Source organism: Equus asinus, chromosome 20 (genome assembly GCF_041296235.1).
Source record: "Equus asinus isolate D_3611 breed Donkey chromosome 20, EquAss-T2T_v2, whole genome shotgun sequence".
NCBI classification, from domain to species: domain Eukaryota; kingdom Metazoa; phylum Chordata; class Mammalia; order Perissodactyla; family Equidae; genus Equus; species Equus asinus.
In genome coordinates, this window is record NC_091809.1 from 95034388 (window position 1) to 95054105 (window position 19718).

The 19718-nt window shown below is 48.8% G+C and overlaps 1 protein-coding gene across 3 annotated transcripts in view; it reads right to left on the reverse strand.

The window, feature by feature from the left end:
* Positions 1–19718, reverse strand: part of GALNT18 (polypeptide N-acetylgalactosaminyltransferase 18) — a 340368-nt gene that overhangs the window by 41399 nt on the left and 279251 nt on the right. For 2 of the 3 annotated variants that reach the window (XM_014844172.3, XM_014844174.3), the window contains exons 7-9: positions 19467–19652; positions 11894–12031; positions 6362–6457 (exon numbers count right to left, since the gene is read on the reverse strand). In XM_014844172.3, the coding sequence (XP_014699658.1) occupies positions 6362–6457; positions 11894–12031; positions 19467–19652 (420 nt within the window). The remainder of the gene's footprint in view (positions 1–6361; positions 6458–11893; positions 12032–19466; positions 19653–19718) is intronic. The other variant, XM_044752049.2, reaches the window with a different exon arrangement.

Here is a 19718-nt window from a genome sequence, read left to right on the forward strand (position 1 = left end):
CATATTTTAATTTTTTGAACTGACAAAATAAACTTGTTGGATTAACGCCGGTGAGCTTTGGGGATTGCTCATTACCTGCAGGTTCTTTCTGGGTTTAAAACCCCAAATGGACAAACTTAGAAATTTGGAAGAAGGAAATAAGGAAGGGCAGTGACCCTCAAGGTTGGCAGGAGGAACTGGGTCAGCCCACGGTCCTGACTTCTTGTTCTTCTTCCTCCTTCCCCATTCTTGGCCGTGGCTGGCTGAAAGCCAAGGCATGCAGCTCAAATGTAGCCACATATGCGATTTTCAAGAGAGAAAAGAGCTCAGGCCCTGGCTGTGGGGAAGACTTGAAGGTTAGAAAATATAGAAGAGCCTATCTCCAGCACTAGAGTGGAAACCTCCTGAGGGCAGTGACTTTCACCCGGTCATCACTCTCTCCCACTGCCACAGGGTGGACTCCCACTGAGGTAAGAAAAAAAAAGGCAGTGAACTAAAATGGCATAGAATTCCAAGGTGGGAGTACCCTTACGGATTTCTTAGCTTAAGAGTCTGCATGACATAGGAACGCTTCATAATGCTCCTGGAGCCCACCAAACTTGGCTTAGACACCTCTGCTGATGGAGAGGTCACTCTCACCCGAGCCAATGACTGGGAAGAGTTTCCGTATACTCAGCCCAAAATCTGAGTCCTTACAATTTTGGAAGTTTTGATGTCCCCCTTAAATCTGCTCCTCTCCAGGCTAAACCATTCCCATCCTTTTAGCTCAAGGATGTGCGCTTGAGTCTCTTTCCCAGTTTGGTAATAAGAACAGCCAATACAGCCATGTGTTGCTTAACAAAGGGAATACATTCTGAGAAATGTGTCATTAGGCGATTTTGCCATTGTGTGAACAGCATAGAGTGTACTTAAACCTAGATGGTAGAGCCTACCATACACCTAGGCTATAAGGTATTAATCTTATTGGACTCCTGTTGTATATATGATACATTCTTGACCAAAATGTCATTATGTGGCACATGACTGTATTTAGTAAGCAATGACTGCGTACCAGCTTTATTGTCTAAATGCTTTATGTGCATCAATTTATTTAATTCTTATAATGACCCTATAAGGTAGGAACTACTATAATCTGTATTTTATAGGTAAGGAATTTGAGGCACAAGGCACTTACGTCATCTACCCAAGGAACCCACTTAGTAAGTGATATGGCTGGGATTTGGACCCAGGCACTCTGGTTTTTGACCTCTATCTGTTGCCTCATCATTTGCCTTTCAACATTTTCAGGCTTTCTATCAAGGGTGATGCTCAGGGACAAGCATGTGAGGTTTCATAGCAGAGCCCAGAAAGACTGTCACCTCGGGCTGGTCTCTATTCCTCAGACAACAATGTCAGATGCCACATCCCTGCTCTAGAGTCATACGGGGTACAACCTGTACAACTGAATGTGGTGGTCCAGCCTGTGCATATGTGAACTTCCCTGGGCTCTCCTTGGCCTCTGTGGCCATGGTAACAAGACAAATTTTGCTGAGAGCTGCCAGGAGGAAGGGAAAACATCCTTGGAAATGCATGTTGTGTGGCTGATTTGGACCAAGTCTGGGAGATTCAGAGTATCCTTGGGGCCTATATCTGTCCACAATCCCCTTCTGATTTGTACCCAGACCTTGTACTAAGTCGATATCCCTAATTCCTCCTTTTCTCATCCTCTCCATGAGCCAATGAAGTTATTAAGGCTGGTATATGACTTTGGGAAGCCTTGCTGGGCAGAAGTCCTGCCTCCTCACCCGTCGCTTATCCCCTGCACCTGTGTCCATCCCTAGTGGATGGATGAACTCTGGCCAAGGACACACAGCCCATCTCCAGGATGACCCCGTCCTCTCTGGATTCCCAGCTCACTGGGCAGACCAGACTCAACAAATTCCTGCCATAGCAGAGTCCCTACAGCTCTCTGTTCTGGGAAATGTGTCTGGTCCGAGGCTGTTCTCAAGCTTCTTGACCTCTGGGCACTGACAGACAGGCACCTCAGCTGTAGGCCTGGTGGAGAGGGCAACTGGGCCCCAGTGTTCCCTGTACAGCCCAGTTACACGAGGGTTCTGCGGGGAATGTGGAGGGGGACTCAAGTCTTTAGGACTTGCTGCAGCTCCACATCAAAAAGCTGATTTACAGAGCACGAAAGGAAGGCAGCTCCCGGTATTCCTGGCAAGCACAGCACAAACTCACAGCTTCCCAGGCCAACTGAATCTCAGAACAAACAATTGGCGGTAAGCAGATTGTCAGATCTGGCGGAGCTGGGCCTGGAGATAGCCAGTGCAGCCTCCTCATTTGCAGATAAGAAGACAGACCCAGACAAAACTAATCCATGGTGCTAGAGACTAGAATTGTCATTACCTTTGGGTAGAGGTAGTGATGAAGAGAAGGTAGAAGGAAGCCCACCAGGATGATGGGCTTTGTCTGGGTGGTGACTGTACAGTATCTACAAATGTAGAAATTCATCGAGCTGTACACTTAAGATGTGTGTGCTGTAGTTAAAATTACACCTCAATAAAAGAGTAAAAGAATATAAAGACCCAGAGACGGTTAAGGAGACAGGGCAAATATGTGGCAAGACCAAGTCTAGCACTCAGGCTTCCTGATGCCCCGTTCACTGCCCTTCTTCCGACTCCACTGCATTTTTGCTGCCATAGCAACTCAGTGATGCTCCAGGGGTCTATGAGTGGTTTTGACCAGGACGGGAACCCATGGCACATGGTGCATGAGGTCAAGGAAAGTCAGTGCACTGTGGATTGGAGCTGGAATCTCGAGGGTTCTATACTGAGCAAGAGTCAGGTGTAATGAGCAGTAATAATAGTAATAATATTATTAAAACAACATTAATAGCTAGCATTTATTGAGCACTTACCATATGCCAGGCACTATTTTAAATACTTTACATTTAGCAAATCCTCACAACCACCTTTATGGTATATACCACTATTAATCCATATTTTACAGATAAGAAAATAGGCCCAGATTTAAAAACCTGTCGAAGGTTTCACCACCAGAAAGTGTCAAAGCTGACATTTGGACTCAGGCAATCTGGCTCCAGAATCCATGCTCTTAACCAAGACACAGACTGTCCCATATCGAATCATCTGCAGCTGGTAGACTGGCAGCTCTGCTCGACTTGACACCCACCACATCACAGAGGAATCACCAATATTTGTCCAATGGTACAGACAAGCACCAACCCTGCAGATTGCCACATAGATTTGTTAAAGGCAAGTTCACCCATTGTCTTCTGGATCATAAATATTAAAAAGTAGAGAGGGAATTTATAAAAATATCTAATTACTCATGACCTGGCCACCTTGGGCCACACTCAAGAACAACATAGGGATGTTTTGAACTGAAAACTCAGTTGCATTAATAAACTCAACTGCATTAATAATCAGAGAAATGCAAATCAAAACCACCATGGGATACCACTATACACCCAGCACAATGTCTATGATTTACAGATAATACCAAATGTTGGCAAGGATGTGGAACAAGTGGAACGCTAATATATGGCTGGTGGGAGTAAAAATTGATACAACTACTTTTGAAAACTGTTTGGCAGAATATTGGTCTGCTCTGGCTGCCGTAACAAAAGACTACAGGCTCGGTGGCTTAAACAACAGGAGTTTATTTTCACACAGTTCTGGAGGCTGGAAGTCCAAGATCAAGGCGCTGGTGCATTCAGTTTCTGGTGAGGGCTCTCTCCCTAGCTTGCTATGGCTGCCTCCTTCTGTGTCCTCATGTGGCAGAGAGGGTAACTGGGCTCTCTGGTGTCTCTTCTTATAAGGACACTAATTCTATTGGATGAGGGCTCCACCCTCATGACCTTATTTAACCTTAATTACTTCCTTACTCCAAATACAGTCAGGATGAGGGCTTCAACATCTGAATTTTGGGGGCACACAAGTCAGTCTTCAGTATATTCTGCCCCAGCCCTTCAAAATCCATTTTCTTCTCCCACGCAAAATATATTCACTTTATCCTGACAGCCCCCAGAGTTTTAACTCATTCCAGCAACTGCTCTAAAGTCTAAAGTCCAAATCTCATCTAAATATCATCTGAATCAGATATGGGTGAGAGTCGAGGTACGATGCATCCTGAGGCAAAATTTCTCTCCAGCTGTGAACCTGGGAAAGCCGACAAGTTATTTGCTTCTGACATACAATGGTGGAACAGGCATAGGATAGACAATCCCATTCCAAAAGGGAGAAATTGGAAGGAAGAAAGTGCTACTGGGTCCCAAGCAAGTCCAAAACTCAGCAAGGCAAACACCATCAGATCTTAAACCTTGAGAATAATCCTCTTTCACTTGATGCTCTGCCCTCCAGGCGACCTGGGGTGTCAGCATCTCCCACATGGCTCTGTGGGGCTGCCCATCCCTTTGGCTCTCTGGGGTGGCCCTGCCCACATTGGGCGGGGCTGGCGTGGCCCACTGAAACCCAAGAGGCAGGCCCACCCTTTGAGGAAACAGCCTTGCCCTGGGCCTGTGGTGGGAGGGGTGGCTCTGATGATCTCTGAATTGTCTTCAGCATCATTCCTCCCTTTTGAGGAATAGTGCGTGTTCACAACTGAACAGCTCTATGGTCCTGGCTCGTAGAATCCAAGAGGTCCAACAACCTGCCTCCATCCTGTCTCACTTTCTCTGTCCCCTCTAGTTCAAACTCTCTCTCTCTCTCTCTCACCAGCTATGTGAGGAGACAGTGAGGTGACCACCTGCAAGCCAGAAAGAGAGCTCTCACCAGAAACCAAATGGGCTGGCACTTTGATCTCAGACTTCCCAGCCTCAGGAACTATGAGAAAATAAATTTCTGTTATTAGCTATCCAGCCTGTGGCATTTTGTCATGGCAGCCTAGCAGACTAATACAGGCAATGTCTCTTAACAGTGAACATTTGTCAACCATATGACTCAGCAATTCGACTCCTAGGTATAAACCCAAAAGAAATGAGTATATATGCGCACCAGAAGACATGAACAAGGATGCTCATGGCGGCGGTATTCATAACATTCCCAAACTGGCAATACGCAAGTGTCCATCAACAGCAGAATATATTGCGAATACGGCATGTTCATAAGGTGGCATGTTACATAGCAATAAAAATGAACAAATTACAACTACATATACTTCACAAATACAATGATGAAAGAAAGAAAGAAGCCAACACGAGAAAGCATATACCCCATAATCTTATTTATGCAAAATTCAAAATCAGGCAATACTGCCCTTTTTCTTGATCTGGGTGCTGGTTACAGGGATGTGTTTGCTGTGAAAATTCATTAATCTGTATATTTACAGTTTGTCTCTTTTCTGCATATATGTATACGTCAAAAAATTTACATAAAATAGTCACCCACTAAAAATGTCACACCATTGTGATGATGAAGAGTGAGTGGCAATACTGCCTGGTGTGGGGATAGTGTCATCTGCTGACTTGCGAGTGACCGGTCAATGATGTCATAGCAGCTTGGCCCACAAAATGGATGAGGTGGTAGAGATCACAGTGGACAATCGCAAGGAACTCAGCATAGCACGCAAGGTGACACATATGTCACAATATCCTTCACAATATCCTTTGGTGGGTAACAACTCTTTTAATTACTGAATTGCAATTGCACAAATATAAGTATCTTCTATCCCAAAATATCTTTTTTCAAAATCATTGTGCACTTCTAGAGGTGAGATAAGTAAACTCCGAAAACACTGTCAATTCAGAACAGGTCAGTCCATGGCATTCTTGGTCAATGGTTGTCCATTGTACTTTGTTGAATACACCATTTCTCTTGCCTGTGCCTTGACATCCTCTTTGGATATCCGAAGCCCAGGCTATTAACGAAGAACTTTTCTAGGATAACTTATTTTCCTGGTAGCCCTTCATTCTCCACCAGGAGAAGGTCAGAAGAGCTAGGAAGGATCTCATGGCTAGAAATTTTGGCCCCAGCTGTGATCTACCAAAGGGCAGAGCCTGAAGGCCGTGAAATGGTGAAGGGAGATGTCAGGGAGCTGGGGGAGAACCCTAGGGGTCCCTCCTACTAGGGAAGGGCATGGCTGCCAGAAACAGGGCTGTGATTTACTCACGGCCTCTCCAAAGGAGGCAAATGTCCTTCTTTAGAAATGTATCACCTTCCTCACTCCCCACCCCAGAGAATCCTGGTGTCCCAGCATCCGTTCCCACAGCCTCCTTCCAGGTAAGGCAGGTGTGACTCTCCTCTTTGGCTCATGAGGATACTTCCTAATGAGAAGCCCCCGAGGCCGGGCCCAGAGCAGCCATGACAGAGTTTAGCTATCCTTCCTCACCGCAGACACACTCGTGCACACCCCTGGCACAGGGATGTCTCAGGGAACTCACCTGGGGCGTCATCCCATGGCAGATGTACACGATGGGAACATTCTCTGTGTCTGGACCCTGATCAAGACACAAATCGGTCTTCAGAGAGTTCTGCAGCTGCAGCCAGAGGAGAGACAACCACATCAAAGAGATAGGAACAGAGAAAGAAGTGCATTAAATCAAGAGAAACAAGCATTCCACTGAGACGGGCTCCATTTCCATAATCAACCCAAGGCCCCTTGAATACTGTGGAAACCAACAAGCACCATCTTCTGCCTGGCCCAAAGGTGCTGAGGGAAGACCAGTCTCCTTTGAAGGGGAAGCATTCACATGTTGTTAAACAGCGAGCTGGGTTTGGGGAGCTGGGACTGTCTAAGTAAAAATAGGAGATAAACACTCATGCACACATATAAGATGGTGCTAGGTTTTCCACCCTCTCCATTTCCACAAGGGTGGCACAATTGCCTTCAAGGGTCCCTGGATAGAAGTCTTTGCTCTTGAGGGTTGGGAGAAGTAGGCAAGATATTAGCTGTTTTCAGGCATGGGACATGCTCTGGGACCAGGCCTTCTCTGCCTCCTGCAGATCCAGCAGTGGTTGGCCAGGCCCCAGTGGTGGTCCAGCTGATGAGGGTTCTCCAGAGTGGGAGGTCTGGGAGGTGAACAAGAGAGAAGGGAGCCAGGGTGGAAGCAGGAGAAGAGAGAGGCATCTCTTACCCTCACCTGGCACATGGCAATCAACAGAAGCAATGTCTGGGTACCATGAACAATGTCTTACCATGTCTAGGTCAGAAAGCCAACACTCAATGTCCCCTTCTGGCATAAGCTCACTCTCGCCCTTGGAAAGGGCAGCTTAGAGTGTACGTGGCCCTGCTCACCTACTACAGTTGAATAGACCACAGTGGGCACAAATCTGCAGTTTAGAATGAATTAATAATTCTCTTTCTTTCCTTCTGTCTCCTCTGTCTTTTTCTCTCTGGAATGTGACCCTCTCATCATTCTCTTATTTTGTCCTAGGAGTCTAGATGAGACATCCAGAGACTGTGGTCAGTGGGTAGTGGCCACTAGCATCATGAGGCCATATAGGTTGGGTGTGGGGGGTCTTTGGGCCATTCATAAGCAGAGAAACCCAGTTGAGATCAAGGATGAGATGAAGAATGAGGCAGACAGAATTAGAGACAAGAGAGATCTTCCAGCCCCCGCTGTAGTTTTAGTGGCTTCCCAGCTCAAGAGCCCCTGTCCAGCTGGACCTCAGTTCCTGTGCCCATAAGAGAGTTTGTGGGACTTTTACCCATGTTAACTTGTGCTAGCTTAAATAGCTCTTCTTAGCAACCAAAAGCACTCTGTTTAGAACAGGAGATGGAGATTGGAATCCAAGGAAGACCAGGGCAATGGACCACAGGGGTCATCTATCCAGGGGAAGGTCAGAGACAGGCAGTGGCTGAGCTTTGGCAGTCCTGATGGCTTGTGGCAGGGGTTCAATGAGCCCAAGTAAGGGCCATGAAAAGGAGCAGATACCAGAGGAACACGTGTGCTCTCTGCACACCCTGTTCTGGACAGGAGACAAGGACCAGAGTCCAGTTTTTTCCTCTCGAGCTTCTTCTATTGGGGGTTGCAGCTCAACCCCAAACTTGCAGTTTAGGGGTTCTAAAGGAACATGAACATGTGTCAGCTCCCTAGGCAGGGGCCCCAGAGGCATCTATGCAGCAAATCCTTTATTATAAACAACTATTTGGCTTGCCTGTGTGGGAGGAGCATATGTAAATACACTTTGGACTTTTCCTGCAGCCCAGAGGCCTGGGTGTCACATCTAAAGCTGAGCACTGTAATCCATTAGTGAGACCTCCTAATTGCTGTTGCAAAGAAAAAGGTCCAGAGTGCCCTGATGTCAGCCTTGGCTCTCTCGTGGGTTCTCAAAGTTGACCTCTCGGGGAGGGGGTGGGTGGCGCTTTTTGATAAAGTCTTCTGAGGCTCTGTAGCATCCCTCCCCCGTTAAGCAGGTGGTCGATTGATGCGGTTGGGAGAGAGAGGCTGAGCTGGAATCCTGGCTGCAGCTGTGTGGTCACGGACAAAGCAATATAACTTCTCGTCTGTTTCCTTCTCTCTCAAACAGGGACCATGATAGTGCTGACCTCATAGGGCTGCTTTGAGGATTAAGTGGAACGGTATCTACAAGTGCTTAGCACAGAGCGTGGCAAAGAGCAAATGTGCACTAATTGTTAGCTGCTATTATTGCTGCTATAACCTTCCTGAAAGCCATGTGGGGAAGCTAGCTTTTATTGATTGCATCTCCCATTGATTGCATCTATGCGCCGGGTACCATGGAAGTGCTTTCCCTGAGTTATCCCACCTAATCCTCAAAACAACCCAGACGGGCCAGTAGCATGATCTCTATTAAGGATGAAGGAAGTGTGGAGTAGTAAGATGCTCTGCCTCCCCTCTCACTGTGTGATGCCATTCCCACTGCATCGAGCTTCCTTTGCCTGACTGAGTCCTCCTCCTCCTCTGGTTCTCGGCTTCTCCATCACTCCGGAAGCCTTTGCTGACCTAAGTCTGGATGAGAGGCCACCACTCTATGCTTCCCCAGCACTTCCATTTCTCTTGCTTCTTCCCTTGTCTGTCTTCTCTACTAGTCACCAGACTGGGTCTCAGTCTTCCTCACTGCCTATGACACGGGCTGGCCCCGGCACAGATTAGACAGTGAAGACAAGAGGAATGAATAAAGGAATACCATGAACAGATGAGTGGCATTCCCACATGAATGTCATCCCAGCTGGACAAGCGGCAGAGCTGGAGTCTGTCTCCTCCAAAGCCCAAGCTCCTCCCATCACGCAAATGGTGACCCTCCTGAGACCACGAGAGATGCCCGTGCAATGCTGTGCCCACAAGCTTCAGGGTTTTGCAAACTGTCAAAGTCACACAGCAAGTAAGTAGCAAGGCTAATGTTAGAAGTCAGGCATGCCTGTCTCCAGATGCTACTCCAGCTCCACTGTCAGCACCAGTGTTGGGACTAATCCAAGGCCACCCTGTCCCTCAGACACGAAGCACAATGATCCAAGGGAAGCCCATGCCCTCACAATGGGGTCCACAGGCTCTTCCGTCTGCAGGAGGCACTAATGGGACGTATTAGTGGATTAGTGGGCTGGGTTATATAGACTTGCCACTTGTCCCAGGGGTTATTTGACCTGCGCCATGCGGCTGAGGCATGAGTTGGAAGGGACCAAGAAAACAGAAACTCCGTCCCTGAGAAGATATCTGGTCTCTCCATTTCAGAATAAAAATAATCACCAGGAAGAATGATTCCCCAGAAAATCCTCACACTCTTGTGGCTGCATCCTGCTTTGCACAGCTTCACCCTATTGCTCCCATTAAGAGTTCTTTATGCTCCTTGACAAGCAAGTGCATCTCTGCTCATGTCGGAGCCCAGCCCATGGAGGAGGCAGGAGAGAGGGGAGGCTGGCCAGGGCCTGAACAGTGGCTGGAAGTTGAACATTCAGGGGCTCAGAGACCTCTGCCAGCCCCAGGTATGGCTAACACAGCTCAGCCCTCTGGGATGATGAGTGGACGGCTTTTCAGCATGACAGAGGGAAAACAGCACCAGCTATGGACTCAGAGAGGTCGAGATCACAGCCCTGTATAAGCCCCTTCTATTTGACCACCTGAAGGTTTCTGGGTGTGGCAGTGAGGTGGCTGCATGGTAAATCTGCTATATGTGTTCATAAGATGAGACTCTTTTAGTCGGAACACAAGAATGCCTTTGGCCAAGACCCAGAATCGCAATGGCCACATGCACACACCTCCACTGTTACTGCTTTCCCTGCCTCTCTGGCTGAGTTTGGCTAATACTGTTCAGCCACAGCTGACAGCTAGGTGAGAACATGAATCCAGAAGCTTGCCCTGGCTCACAGAGGTTTGGGGCCAATAGTTCCTCTGGAGCCACGGAAGCATAGCTATCCCTTTTGGACTGGGCCCAACGATGGCCAAGCAGCACACACAACTTGAGCAGTGTGGGGGCACCAGTAGCTGCTGTGTCTTCAGGATGGTTCTGGGGAGGTAGATGGGGCTAATGGGCACCTCAAGGGCCAATGTGTTTCCATGGTGACAACAGGATCTGGCGGCTCACGTAATAGCTGGGCAGCACCAGCTGAGGAGTTTTCCGATACCCGATTTATACCAGACTGAGAAGTGGAGAAGCAAGAGGCCACCAGGTGGTTCTCTCAGAACATGTCAACCATGCCAGGGAGACTCTTGTGGGAGGATATGAGCCCCTCCTACAGGCTGGCCTCCAGGACTACAGAGGCCCTGTGGAAGGGGAGAAGGGAGAGTTCCCAGGATCTCGGCTCTCTCTCCTTTAGAATCCTAGGATGTTAGAGTTGGGAGGCCCACAGACAACACTGAGGCCAACCCTTCAGCAAGGACTCTTCCCTCCCAGGGAGATGCTGTGCCCATTATCTTCCTGCTGAAGCAGGTCTTGAACTCAGTTCAGACCCCAGGTCATCAAAGGAAGAGGCCTCAGTTCTTCCTTCAAGTTTTCATCCTGGGATATTGAAAGGTCTGAGGGGATGCTCTCCAAAGGGAGGAATCAGAGTAATGTCAGAAGCCGATGTTTTAGACTCCATCTCACTGTTGATTACCTGTGTGAACATGGGTAAGTCACTTTGCCTCTCTGTTTCCCCATCTGTAACATGGAGGGTAATTGAGGTCGCCCCAGGGGGTAGTTTTGAGGGCTGAACTGTCAGTAGAAAAACTATATGTGTTCAGTCAGCAAAAACCAGGTGAGGCATCCACAAGTCAATCAGGCATCCTTTACAATACCTTGAGAGTTGCATGGTCCTGGGAATATTGGAAGATTGGGAGAGTTGATCACATTCAAAGCAGTTTAACCTTAGACAGAAAATACCTTTCTGTGTCTTAGACTTTCTTCTACCCAGTGAGGACAGTATTATTTCACTCCACTTAACATATGAAGAAACTGAGGCCCATAGACGTTAAGACACTTGCCAGGGAAGGAGTCTGGTAAAGACTGGACCCAAACCCTGCGCTTTGCCCCTCCACTGGGAGGAACGCTCTGTGCCGATCAACAAGAAGTCCTAGAGCACCCCTCAAAGCACAGCGAAGTCAGGAAGCTCGTACACCCCAGAATTCCCTTCCGGGCGACTCTGTGTGTAAGTAGAGGCATAAGCCCTGTGGGTGGGGGAGGCATGCAGGCTGGTGGCTGGAACCCCAGGCACCCAAGCTCGGGGAACAGTGGGTGTTTGTTACATTTCCTTGCAATCTTAACCTAACTGCAGGTTTTTGTTTGATGGAGTGGAATGTGCAGGTTTGGGGCTAGAGCCGAATTGCTGAGGACTCTACAGGAGAGACCAGGCGCCTCTGTCCAGGGCATAGAGGGGTTCCAGCTATGAAAGCAAAGGCTGCCTCGCACTCATAGGTCTACTGCAGGGCCTTGTGTGAGGCCGAGTGGCTCTCTCCCTCCTTCCCCCAACTCTCTACGCCTCTCTCTGGTCTTGCTCTCTGTCTGTGTCCGACTGGAACCCAGAGGGGCTGGCTCCTTACCACCCCGTAGGCAATGATGTCCGAGTACATCCTCATCTCTGGGTACACGCTGACCAGGTACCAGCGGAAGGTCTTGCACTGCAGCTGTTTCCTCAGAGCCTTCCTTGCAGTGATGTCCCCGATGTCAATTCCTGAGTCCTGCACAGGAATGCAAACGCAGAGATGCAGCTACTGCCAGGGCACAGCTTCTCCCCAAACCTCCCAGCCAGGGTTCCTGGAGACTGTCCAGTGAAGGGACGACGTGGGAACTCAACTCACACACTTCCCCACATGCACCTTAGCCCCATATCTGTCTCCATTTGGACTGCGAAACATGAAGTCAGCATCGATGGGGGTGGCCATAAAAGGCCACTGAAAGCACAGATGCCAAAGCCTTACATTTTAAACCAAAAAAACAAAAAAAGCTGTAGTCTGGGTGTAGGTGAAAGTAATGGGAAGATTGCAGTGTGAGCACGGTTTTTCCTTATCTCAAGAGATAAGGTGAGAGATTCTGAACTGTCAGGGGAGAGAGAAGGGAAAAGAGGTGAAGATGGAATAATGCTAATTCGAATACTATTCCTAAGAATCCTAACAGCTCAGGCTTATCTAACATGTACAGAGTGCTGGGCTCTGTTCTGTAAGAGACACACGTATATATTTACATTTGTGTGGACTGTCCCACTTAAACCTATGAGGCAGCGCCGTATAATCCTCATTTTACAGACGAGGGGTTGAGACAAAGAGCTTCGGGAACTTCTTCGGTGACTTGCCCAAAGTCCCACAGCTAATAAACGGTAGAGGTGAGAGTTGAACTCAACCAACTTGGGTCCGGAGTTTGCACCTGTAACCTTACCCCGTGCCCCTGGAGGAGTCTGCCCTTCTGCCCTCTAAGACCAAGTCCCTGGGGGAGAAGCAGACTCTCTTTAAGCTTGGGGTACTTAGCACAGGGAAGACTTGCATCCCTCACTTCCCAGGTGTATCACAGAGGTGGCCCCTGAGCCATCGAGGTGTGGCAGGCAAGGGTTAGAAACGAGATGTGAATGTGCTGTTGAGTGAGAGGGAGAGAGAAGCCCCCACAATTCTTGTGGTCCCAGAGCAGAGGCGAGGGCACTGAGGCTCCCTGAGCCTGCACACTAGCTATTGAATAGGATACAGAATTAACTGAAAAAGAGCTGATGCCACAGCAGAGGATGGGGAGGAGTCCCTCCAGCTGGGGATCAGATGAAGACCTGGTGACACCTCAGAGGATGATACCATGGAGCCAGGGACCAGATAGGGCACGTGGTGTCTCATAAAACACCAGCCCAGAGCAGAGACAGGTAAAGACAGGGAAGTACAACTCCATCTCACTGACCCTGCGGTGCACGTGCTGGCTGGGTGAACCCCCTGGTTCTAGCATCAGCTCGGGCGATCAAGTTCCTAGGGTTGGGTAGATAACGAAATTGACAGAGTTTGGGTCTGTAATATCTGAGAAAAATCACAAAGCTGGCTGCTGCATGTCTCTGGCCATGATTAGGACAAGTTTTGACATCAGACAATGCAGGCTTGAGCAAAAACAAAACGTAGATATGAAAGAAATACAATTATTTTTGCCCACCAGGATTCAGGTAATAAAAAAATTTGAACCTGCTGCAGCCTGAAGGTTTACATTCCAGACTCCCAGGATGCAATTTCAGTGAGGCCCTCCTTTGGAGTACTTCTTTTCTTTATTGAAGTAGAGTTGACATGCAGTATTATATTAGTTTCAGGTGTACAACATAGTGATTCGACATTGACATACATTATGAGATGGTCACCATGGAAAGTCTAGGAACTTCTCGATGACCTCATCTATGATTTGCCTGCTCTCCAGCTCCTGCCCTCCCAGCAACTGCAACTTGGCCTTTCTCTGCTGGACCCCAGCTGCTTTACGATCAGGAAACGTGTTCGACTTATCTCTGTGCCCCAGGCCTAGCTCTGCACCTGAACTATACTGACGAGACCGAGTTGCGAAAATATTTATGAAGTGGCGAACACAGCAACTGGTACTACTCACATCCCCCAAGAGGTACTACCCCCCTGCCCCAAGGGATCTGATAAGTATTAACCCTTTAAATTTCCCTGCACTTCATCCTTTTATCACAAAACTATTTGCGGGGACCCAGGCCTCCCCCTTCGTGCTTTGTGCGAAGACAAGTTCACATTGTGTCTCAGCCCTTACTGGGAGGCGCTAGAAGAACCTCCCTCAGGAAGGCCTCTGTGTTTTCCTAAAATTCTGGGTTTCCCTGGGGAAACTTCCTTTCTCCGCTCAGGATCAAGGGACAGTTTGTCTCTCTCCTGACGGTCGAAGGTTGGGGCGATAATCCATCACGTGTCTATTGCTCCTTTAACTCCTAGGGCATCTAGAACCAGACCTGAGCAGCTCGTATCCTGGATATCTGGTCCCTCTCCTCTGCCTGTTCATTAACTGACTCCTGTGGTTGTGTTTTAACGGTTCAACACAACTGTCCTGTGTGTTTGCTGTAAATTGCATCAAACCTTTTTCAGAGCAGGGGAGAGAAATTGAGAAATAAGCAAACTTTCTCAGAGACGATCGCCTTGGCTCTTATTGTTAGAAAATAATAAATATACTTTCCCCCTTTCCCGAATACTTAGTGTAGCAGTTTGAATGGTGGTCCCCTCCAAAGTTGTGCCCACCCGGAACCTCCGAATGTGACCCTATTTGGAAGTAGGGTCCTCACAGACATAATTAGAGACCTCGAGATGAAATCATTCTGGAGTTAGGGTGGGCCCTAAACCCAATGACTGGTGTCATATAAGAGAAAAGAGAGGGAGGTTTGGCCACAGAGACACAGAGACACAGAGACAGAGGCAGAGACTGGAGTGATGCATCTAGAAGAAAAGGAACGCCAGGAGCCACCAGGGCTGGAAGAGGCAAGGAAGATCCTTGCTTAGAACTTTGGGAGGCGAGCGGCCCTGCCAGCCCCTTGATTTTGGGCTTCCAGCCTCCAACGGTGAGAGAATAAATTTCTGTTGCTTAAAGCCACCTGGTTTGTCGTAATTTGTTATGACAGCCCTAGGAAACGAATACACTTAGCCACACAAAGAGCTATCCAGTAGTCCTACCTGTGTGTGCAGCCACGCACACAACTTCTTGTAGCCAAACCTAAAGAAGGGCCATTGCCTAAGCACCGTGGGGAGTCATCGCTGGCGCCCAGCCTGTCCTTAGGCGAGAGCAGGCAGGGCAGGTCTAGGGTTCCTGAGCCCTGTGTCAAAAAAATCGATGCTTTGCTGCAGGCTGACTTTCTGTTTGTTGATAAGCAAACTGATTTTCAATTAAAGTAGAAGGATGCAAGAGCTGGGGCCCCCTCTGGACTTCCAAAAGCCTGGGACCGACCATGGCAAGGGAGCAGATGAGACAGCTGGTTCTGCTCGCTGCAAAGCCCAGGGAAGACTCAGCGTAGAAGGCGGCAAGCGTGGATGCCTGCCCAGCAAGGGCATTTTAGAGCTGGGGTGGGAATGCAGAGGGCAGGAGTGGTAACATCCACAGCATGAGTGAACACTTACCCCACGCCTTCTACTTGCAAGCACTGATCAGTCTTTCTATATATTAACTCATTTAATTCTCAAGGCAGCCACTTGGCAGGGTTGAAGGGTTCCAGCTCTACATTCGCAGTTTGGATGCTGGAGGTGGAAGGTTAAGCAAACAGGTAACAGGTGGGCCTGTGATGGAACGGAAGGTACTGGGATTCCGCCACATCACGGGCAGCATCCACGCTTCCTCCCTCTTCTTTCTTTTTCAGCTCATCTTTACTGAGTGCCTAGTATGTGTTAGGTGCTGTCCTAAGAACTGTGCATACACGTAGGAAGAAGTTGCAGCGTGGGTGAAAGGAGAGTCAGGAAGATCCAGACAAGTAAACAGACTCTCTGCACACAGTGTGAAGCATGGAGGGGAGCAGAGAATGCTAAGGGACGACAGAGGAGGGGCCCTTAGTCGATCTCATGGTGTGGGGTGGCAGGGATGGTAAGGAGGTGGAAGTGAGCAGTCAAGGAGGGCTTCCTGGAGTAGGTGATGCTAAAGATGAGTTTGGAAAGACGTGCAGGATTAGCTAAACTAGTGTTACCCAAACCTTGCTGCCCCAAACTAGCACCTGGAGAGCTTTTTGCAGATTCTGGCTCCACTACACACTTCCTCATCAGAATCTCTGCAGATGAGACCCAGAACCAGTATTTTCAAAAGCTCTGCAAGTGATTCTGATGCAGTTGGTCTGCTGATCTGCTTTTAGGAGCCACTGACCAAGGGAGAAAGGGATTACACACAAGGCCAGCAGATTCCCTAGTTAATAAGCATCAGTGAGGTTTCACTGAGCTGCGGCCATGTGCCCCGCCTTGTTCTAGGCATGGTGACACAAATATGAATAACACAATCTGTCCTCGGGGAGCCCACAGTCTAGTGCAGTGGCTCTCGGCCCTGGACGGACATTGAAATCTCCAAGGAGCTTTCCAAAAAAAAAGGATCCCGGGTCCCCTTCCAAACCAATTAAGTCATAATCTCTGGGGCTAGAAACCAAGTGATTTTAAAGTTCAGCCAGATTTGAGAGCCACTGGTCTCATGAGAGAGAGACTTTCAGACAACAGAACATTCTTTTACAGGGTGGTGATGCAATGACACAGACATGCATGCGAAAAGGGGCGTTCTCCCCAGCTGGGGCTGGCTTCCTAGAGGAGAGGTCACCAAAGCTGAATCTGAAAGGATGGAGAGGAATTGGTAAGGGTAGAGGCTGGGGAAGAAGGTTTGGGTAGGGAATTCCAAGCAGAGAGGACAAAGTGAGCCAACACACAGAGGTGAGAAACACACGATCAGGACGGGGAGCTACAGGCAGCTCTTGTAGTCTCTAAACAGAGACTCCAGAACAGGGATGGTGGCGGGTGGGGCTGGAAGAGGTGGGCAGAGGAGAAAGCTCAGATCTGTGTCAAACATTAGACTTTATGCCTGATCTTGTGCACAATGGAGAGTCATCTCAGGATTTTAAGTAGGGCAATGACACAGTCTCTGTGAGTTTTTTAAAAGGTAACTTCGGGTGTGGAAGACAGGTTTGGGGGGGGGGGGTGAGATTTGAGCCAGGGAACCCAGTGGGAGGCTGTTGCAGAGGAAGAGACAAGGCCTGAACTCAGACGTGAGAGGAGCTGGGACTGGAGAGGAGGGCTTGGCAATGGGCTGGGGATGGGGACTCAGGGAGAGGAGGATTAAAGGAAGATGCTCAGCCTTCAGCTCATGTCTGGGCAGATGGTGGTAGCATGATCCGAGACACAGCACAAGAACAGGAGCAGATTTGCAGGGAAAAAAGATGTACTCAGTTTGGGTCAGATTCAGCCTGAAGGGCCTGTGGGAACATCCAGGAGAAGACGTGAGGCTGTAAGCCTGAAGCTAAGGGCAGAAGTTGGGGCTGGAGATATTAATTAGGACGTCCTCAATGTGTAGGTGCTAGAACCCAAAGGTAGATGGGGTCAGCCAGAGAGATGAGTATAATGAGAGCAGTCAGCCCAGGATGGATTCCTGGGGGCACTTACATCTGGGGGAAGTAAGAGTTTCCCGCAAGGAGTTAGGAGCAGTTGAGAGCGATGAGGATGTTCTGGGGTGTGGAATCACAGAGCCCAAGGGAATAAGGAGTTTCAAGGAAAAGGTGAGATCCTGTAGATTAAAGACTTTACGATGTCTATTAAATTAGGCAGGCAGGAGGCCCATGATGACTTTGTCAAAAGCAATTTCAATGTAGTACTGGGATGTGACTTGAGAAGTGAATGGGAGGTGGAAAAGTGTTGACTCTTTCCAGAACTCTGAAAAAGGTAGAAGAGGAAGTTTGGACACAGAAGGAAACGAGGCAGGAGGGGCGGGGAGGGGGCGGGGGAGGTCTAGAGGAAACCTACTGACCCCTTCCTTCTCCACCTAAGTCCTTATCCTGAACACTTCCACCTCTAGTCTGCCTTTCTTGTGTTCACTCCCTTCTGCCCCAGACCCACTTGACTTGGTTTGAACTAAGCCTCTGAGAAGTCACAGACAGACACCGAGTTTCATCATTTTCCAATTATTTGAGCCCACTGAGTTCTCTACTACTCATTGGATTTGCTGTCTATTTCAAATATGGCAGCTGCAATGGGGGGAGAGGGCTAGAAGGTTTGCAGATTTGGGGTGCAGAGAAAAGAGGGTAGGAGCACGGAGAGGACCCCAGTCCTTTAGCAGGGCCTGGGGATCCACAATGCTTCACTGGTGAGCTCCTGGGGAGTTTCCAAATGTTCTTGATTTTGCTATCAGAGGACACCAACAACGGGGCTCAGTATCCTTCCGAGAATACTGTAATCCAACGCCCACAGCCACAGATGGGTCTAGAAGGCACCGCTGTTTCCCTAGAAACACTCCCACTGTCAGGGACGCGTTCCGGGGCTGGCTCATCAGAGTTGGCCGCAATCCGGCTGACACGCCTTGGCTCTTCATTCTTCCTCCCAACTACTGAAATCTCACTGGTTGTAGGAATATGCAACCCAACTCAAGCTCCCCTTGCCCCCATGGTGGTGGTGGTGGTGGTGATGGTGGGGTTGCCTAAAGGCCCAGCCTACTTTCTCAATCACTCAGCCAGAGCAACATTGGCTTGGTGGAGAGATCAGGGAACAGGGCGTTCACATGGAAACTTTAAGCAAAGATCAATTATTTCCCTACTAGGAAGAGAGAGCTGACACTTTCTAAAGAACTCTCAAAGGGAAGCCATGGCCTTGGGAGGAAAGAAGAAGGTCATGCAGTCAACAGCTCTTGTCTCACATAGAATGCAATGTAAGCAATGATCTCCAGGCAGACAGGCTGGTAAGCAGGTTGGGATCCTGTGGCTGACATCTGCTGGGTTCTCCCAACTCAGTGGTCCAAGGTCATTTCCATATGACACATGGCAAAGCTGAACAAAACTACTAAAGAAACGTTGCTTTCTGTCTTGCACTTTGTAAGTGTAGGCGACTAGAGGGACAGAGGACAACGGCAGGCAACGATGAGGTTCTGTGAAGGTTAGAAGCAGCCTAAACAATGTCCAAAATAGGTCCTTTCTCCTCCTGAGGCTCCCTGTGGGAGTGTATCCCATCCCCATCCATGTGGCTCTGGAAATCTCAGAGGCATACGGACATTTCTTATTGCTCTGGTCAAAAGTTCAACAGAGAAGCTTGAATCCAGTCTATAGGGAGATTAAGGTACATTTTGTAATTTTGGTAATTACTGGTAAATTTGTAATCTAGGACCATGAAACACCTTATGTCAGAGAAGCTGAGGCCCTGGGAGCAGGAAGGAACCTTGGAGCCATTTGGTCTACTTTTCTCATTTCAAATGAAGACCCTTTCAGAGAGAAGTCCTCCTTCAAGCATGCTGACCAGAGAAGAGGGTGGGATAAGACACGGCTTATGCCTCACAGTCAGGCCCTTTTCTTCAACAGGTAGTGTCTTTGGGGGTTGAGAGTTCACTCTAGCACAGAAAACAAGATTCTGGCTGCGCAAGGGAAGAAGGGTTTAATTTGATGTTTTGTTTATTTGCTTTTTCCCACCAAACCCAAAGAAACCCATCCCCCTGGGGGCTTCCTACCTCTTGGGGTATGTTCCATGCCATGTAGACATGGCTTTTAAATTCGTCCATCCAGACTTCAGCCACCCTGAGGGCATTCCTGCGGACATGGGCGGTGAGGTCCTCGGTGTAGGGCTTGTGGGCTCGCTCAATGTGGGCAATCCGGGAACAGGGCAGGACCTCCACACTCCCGCCACACTGCCACACCTGCAGAAGACATGGAGCCACTCATCAATGCCCACACCCGACTCTGAGCCTCTAAAGCAGACCACA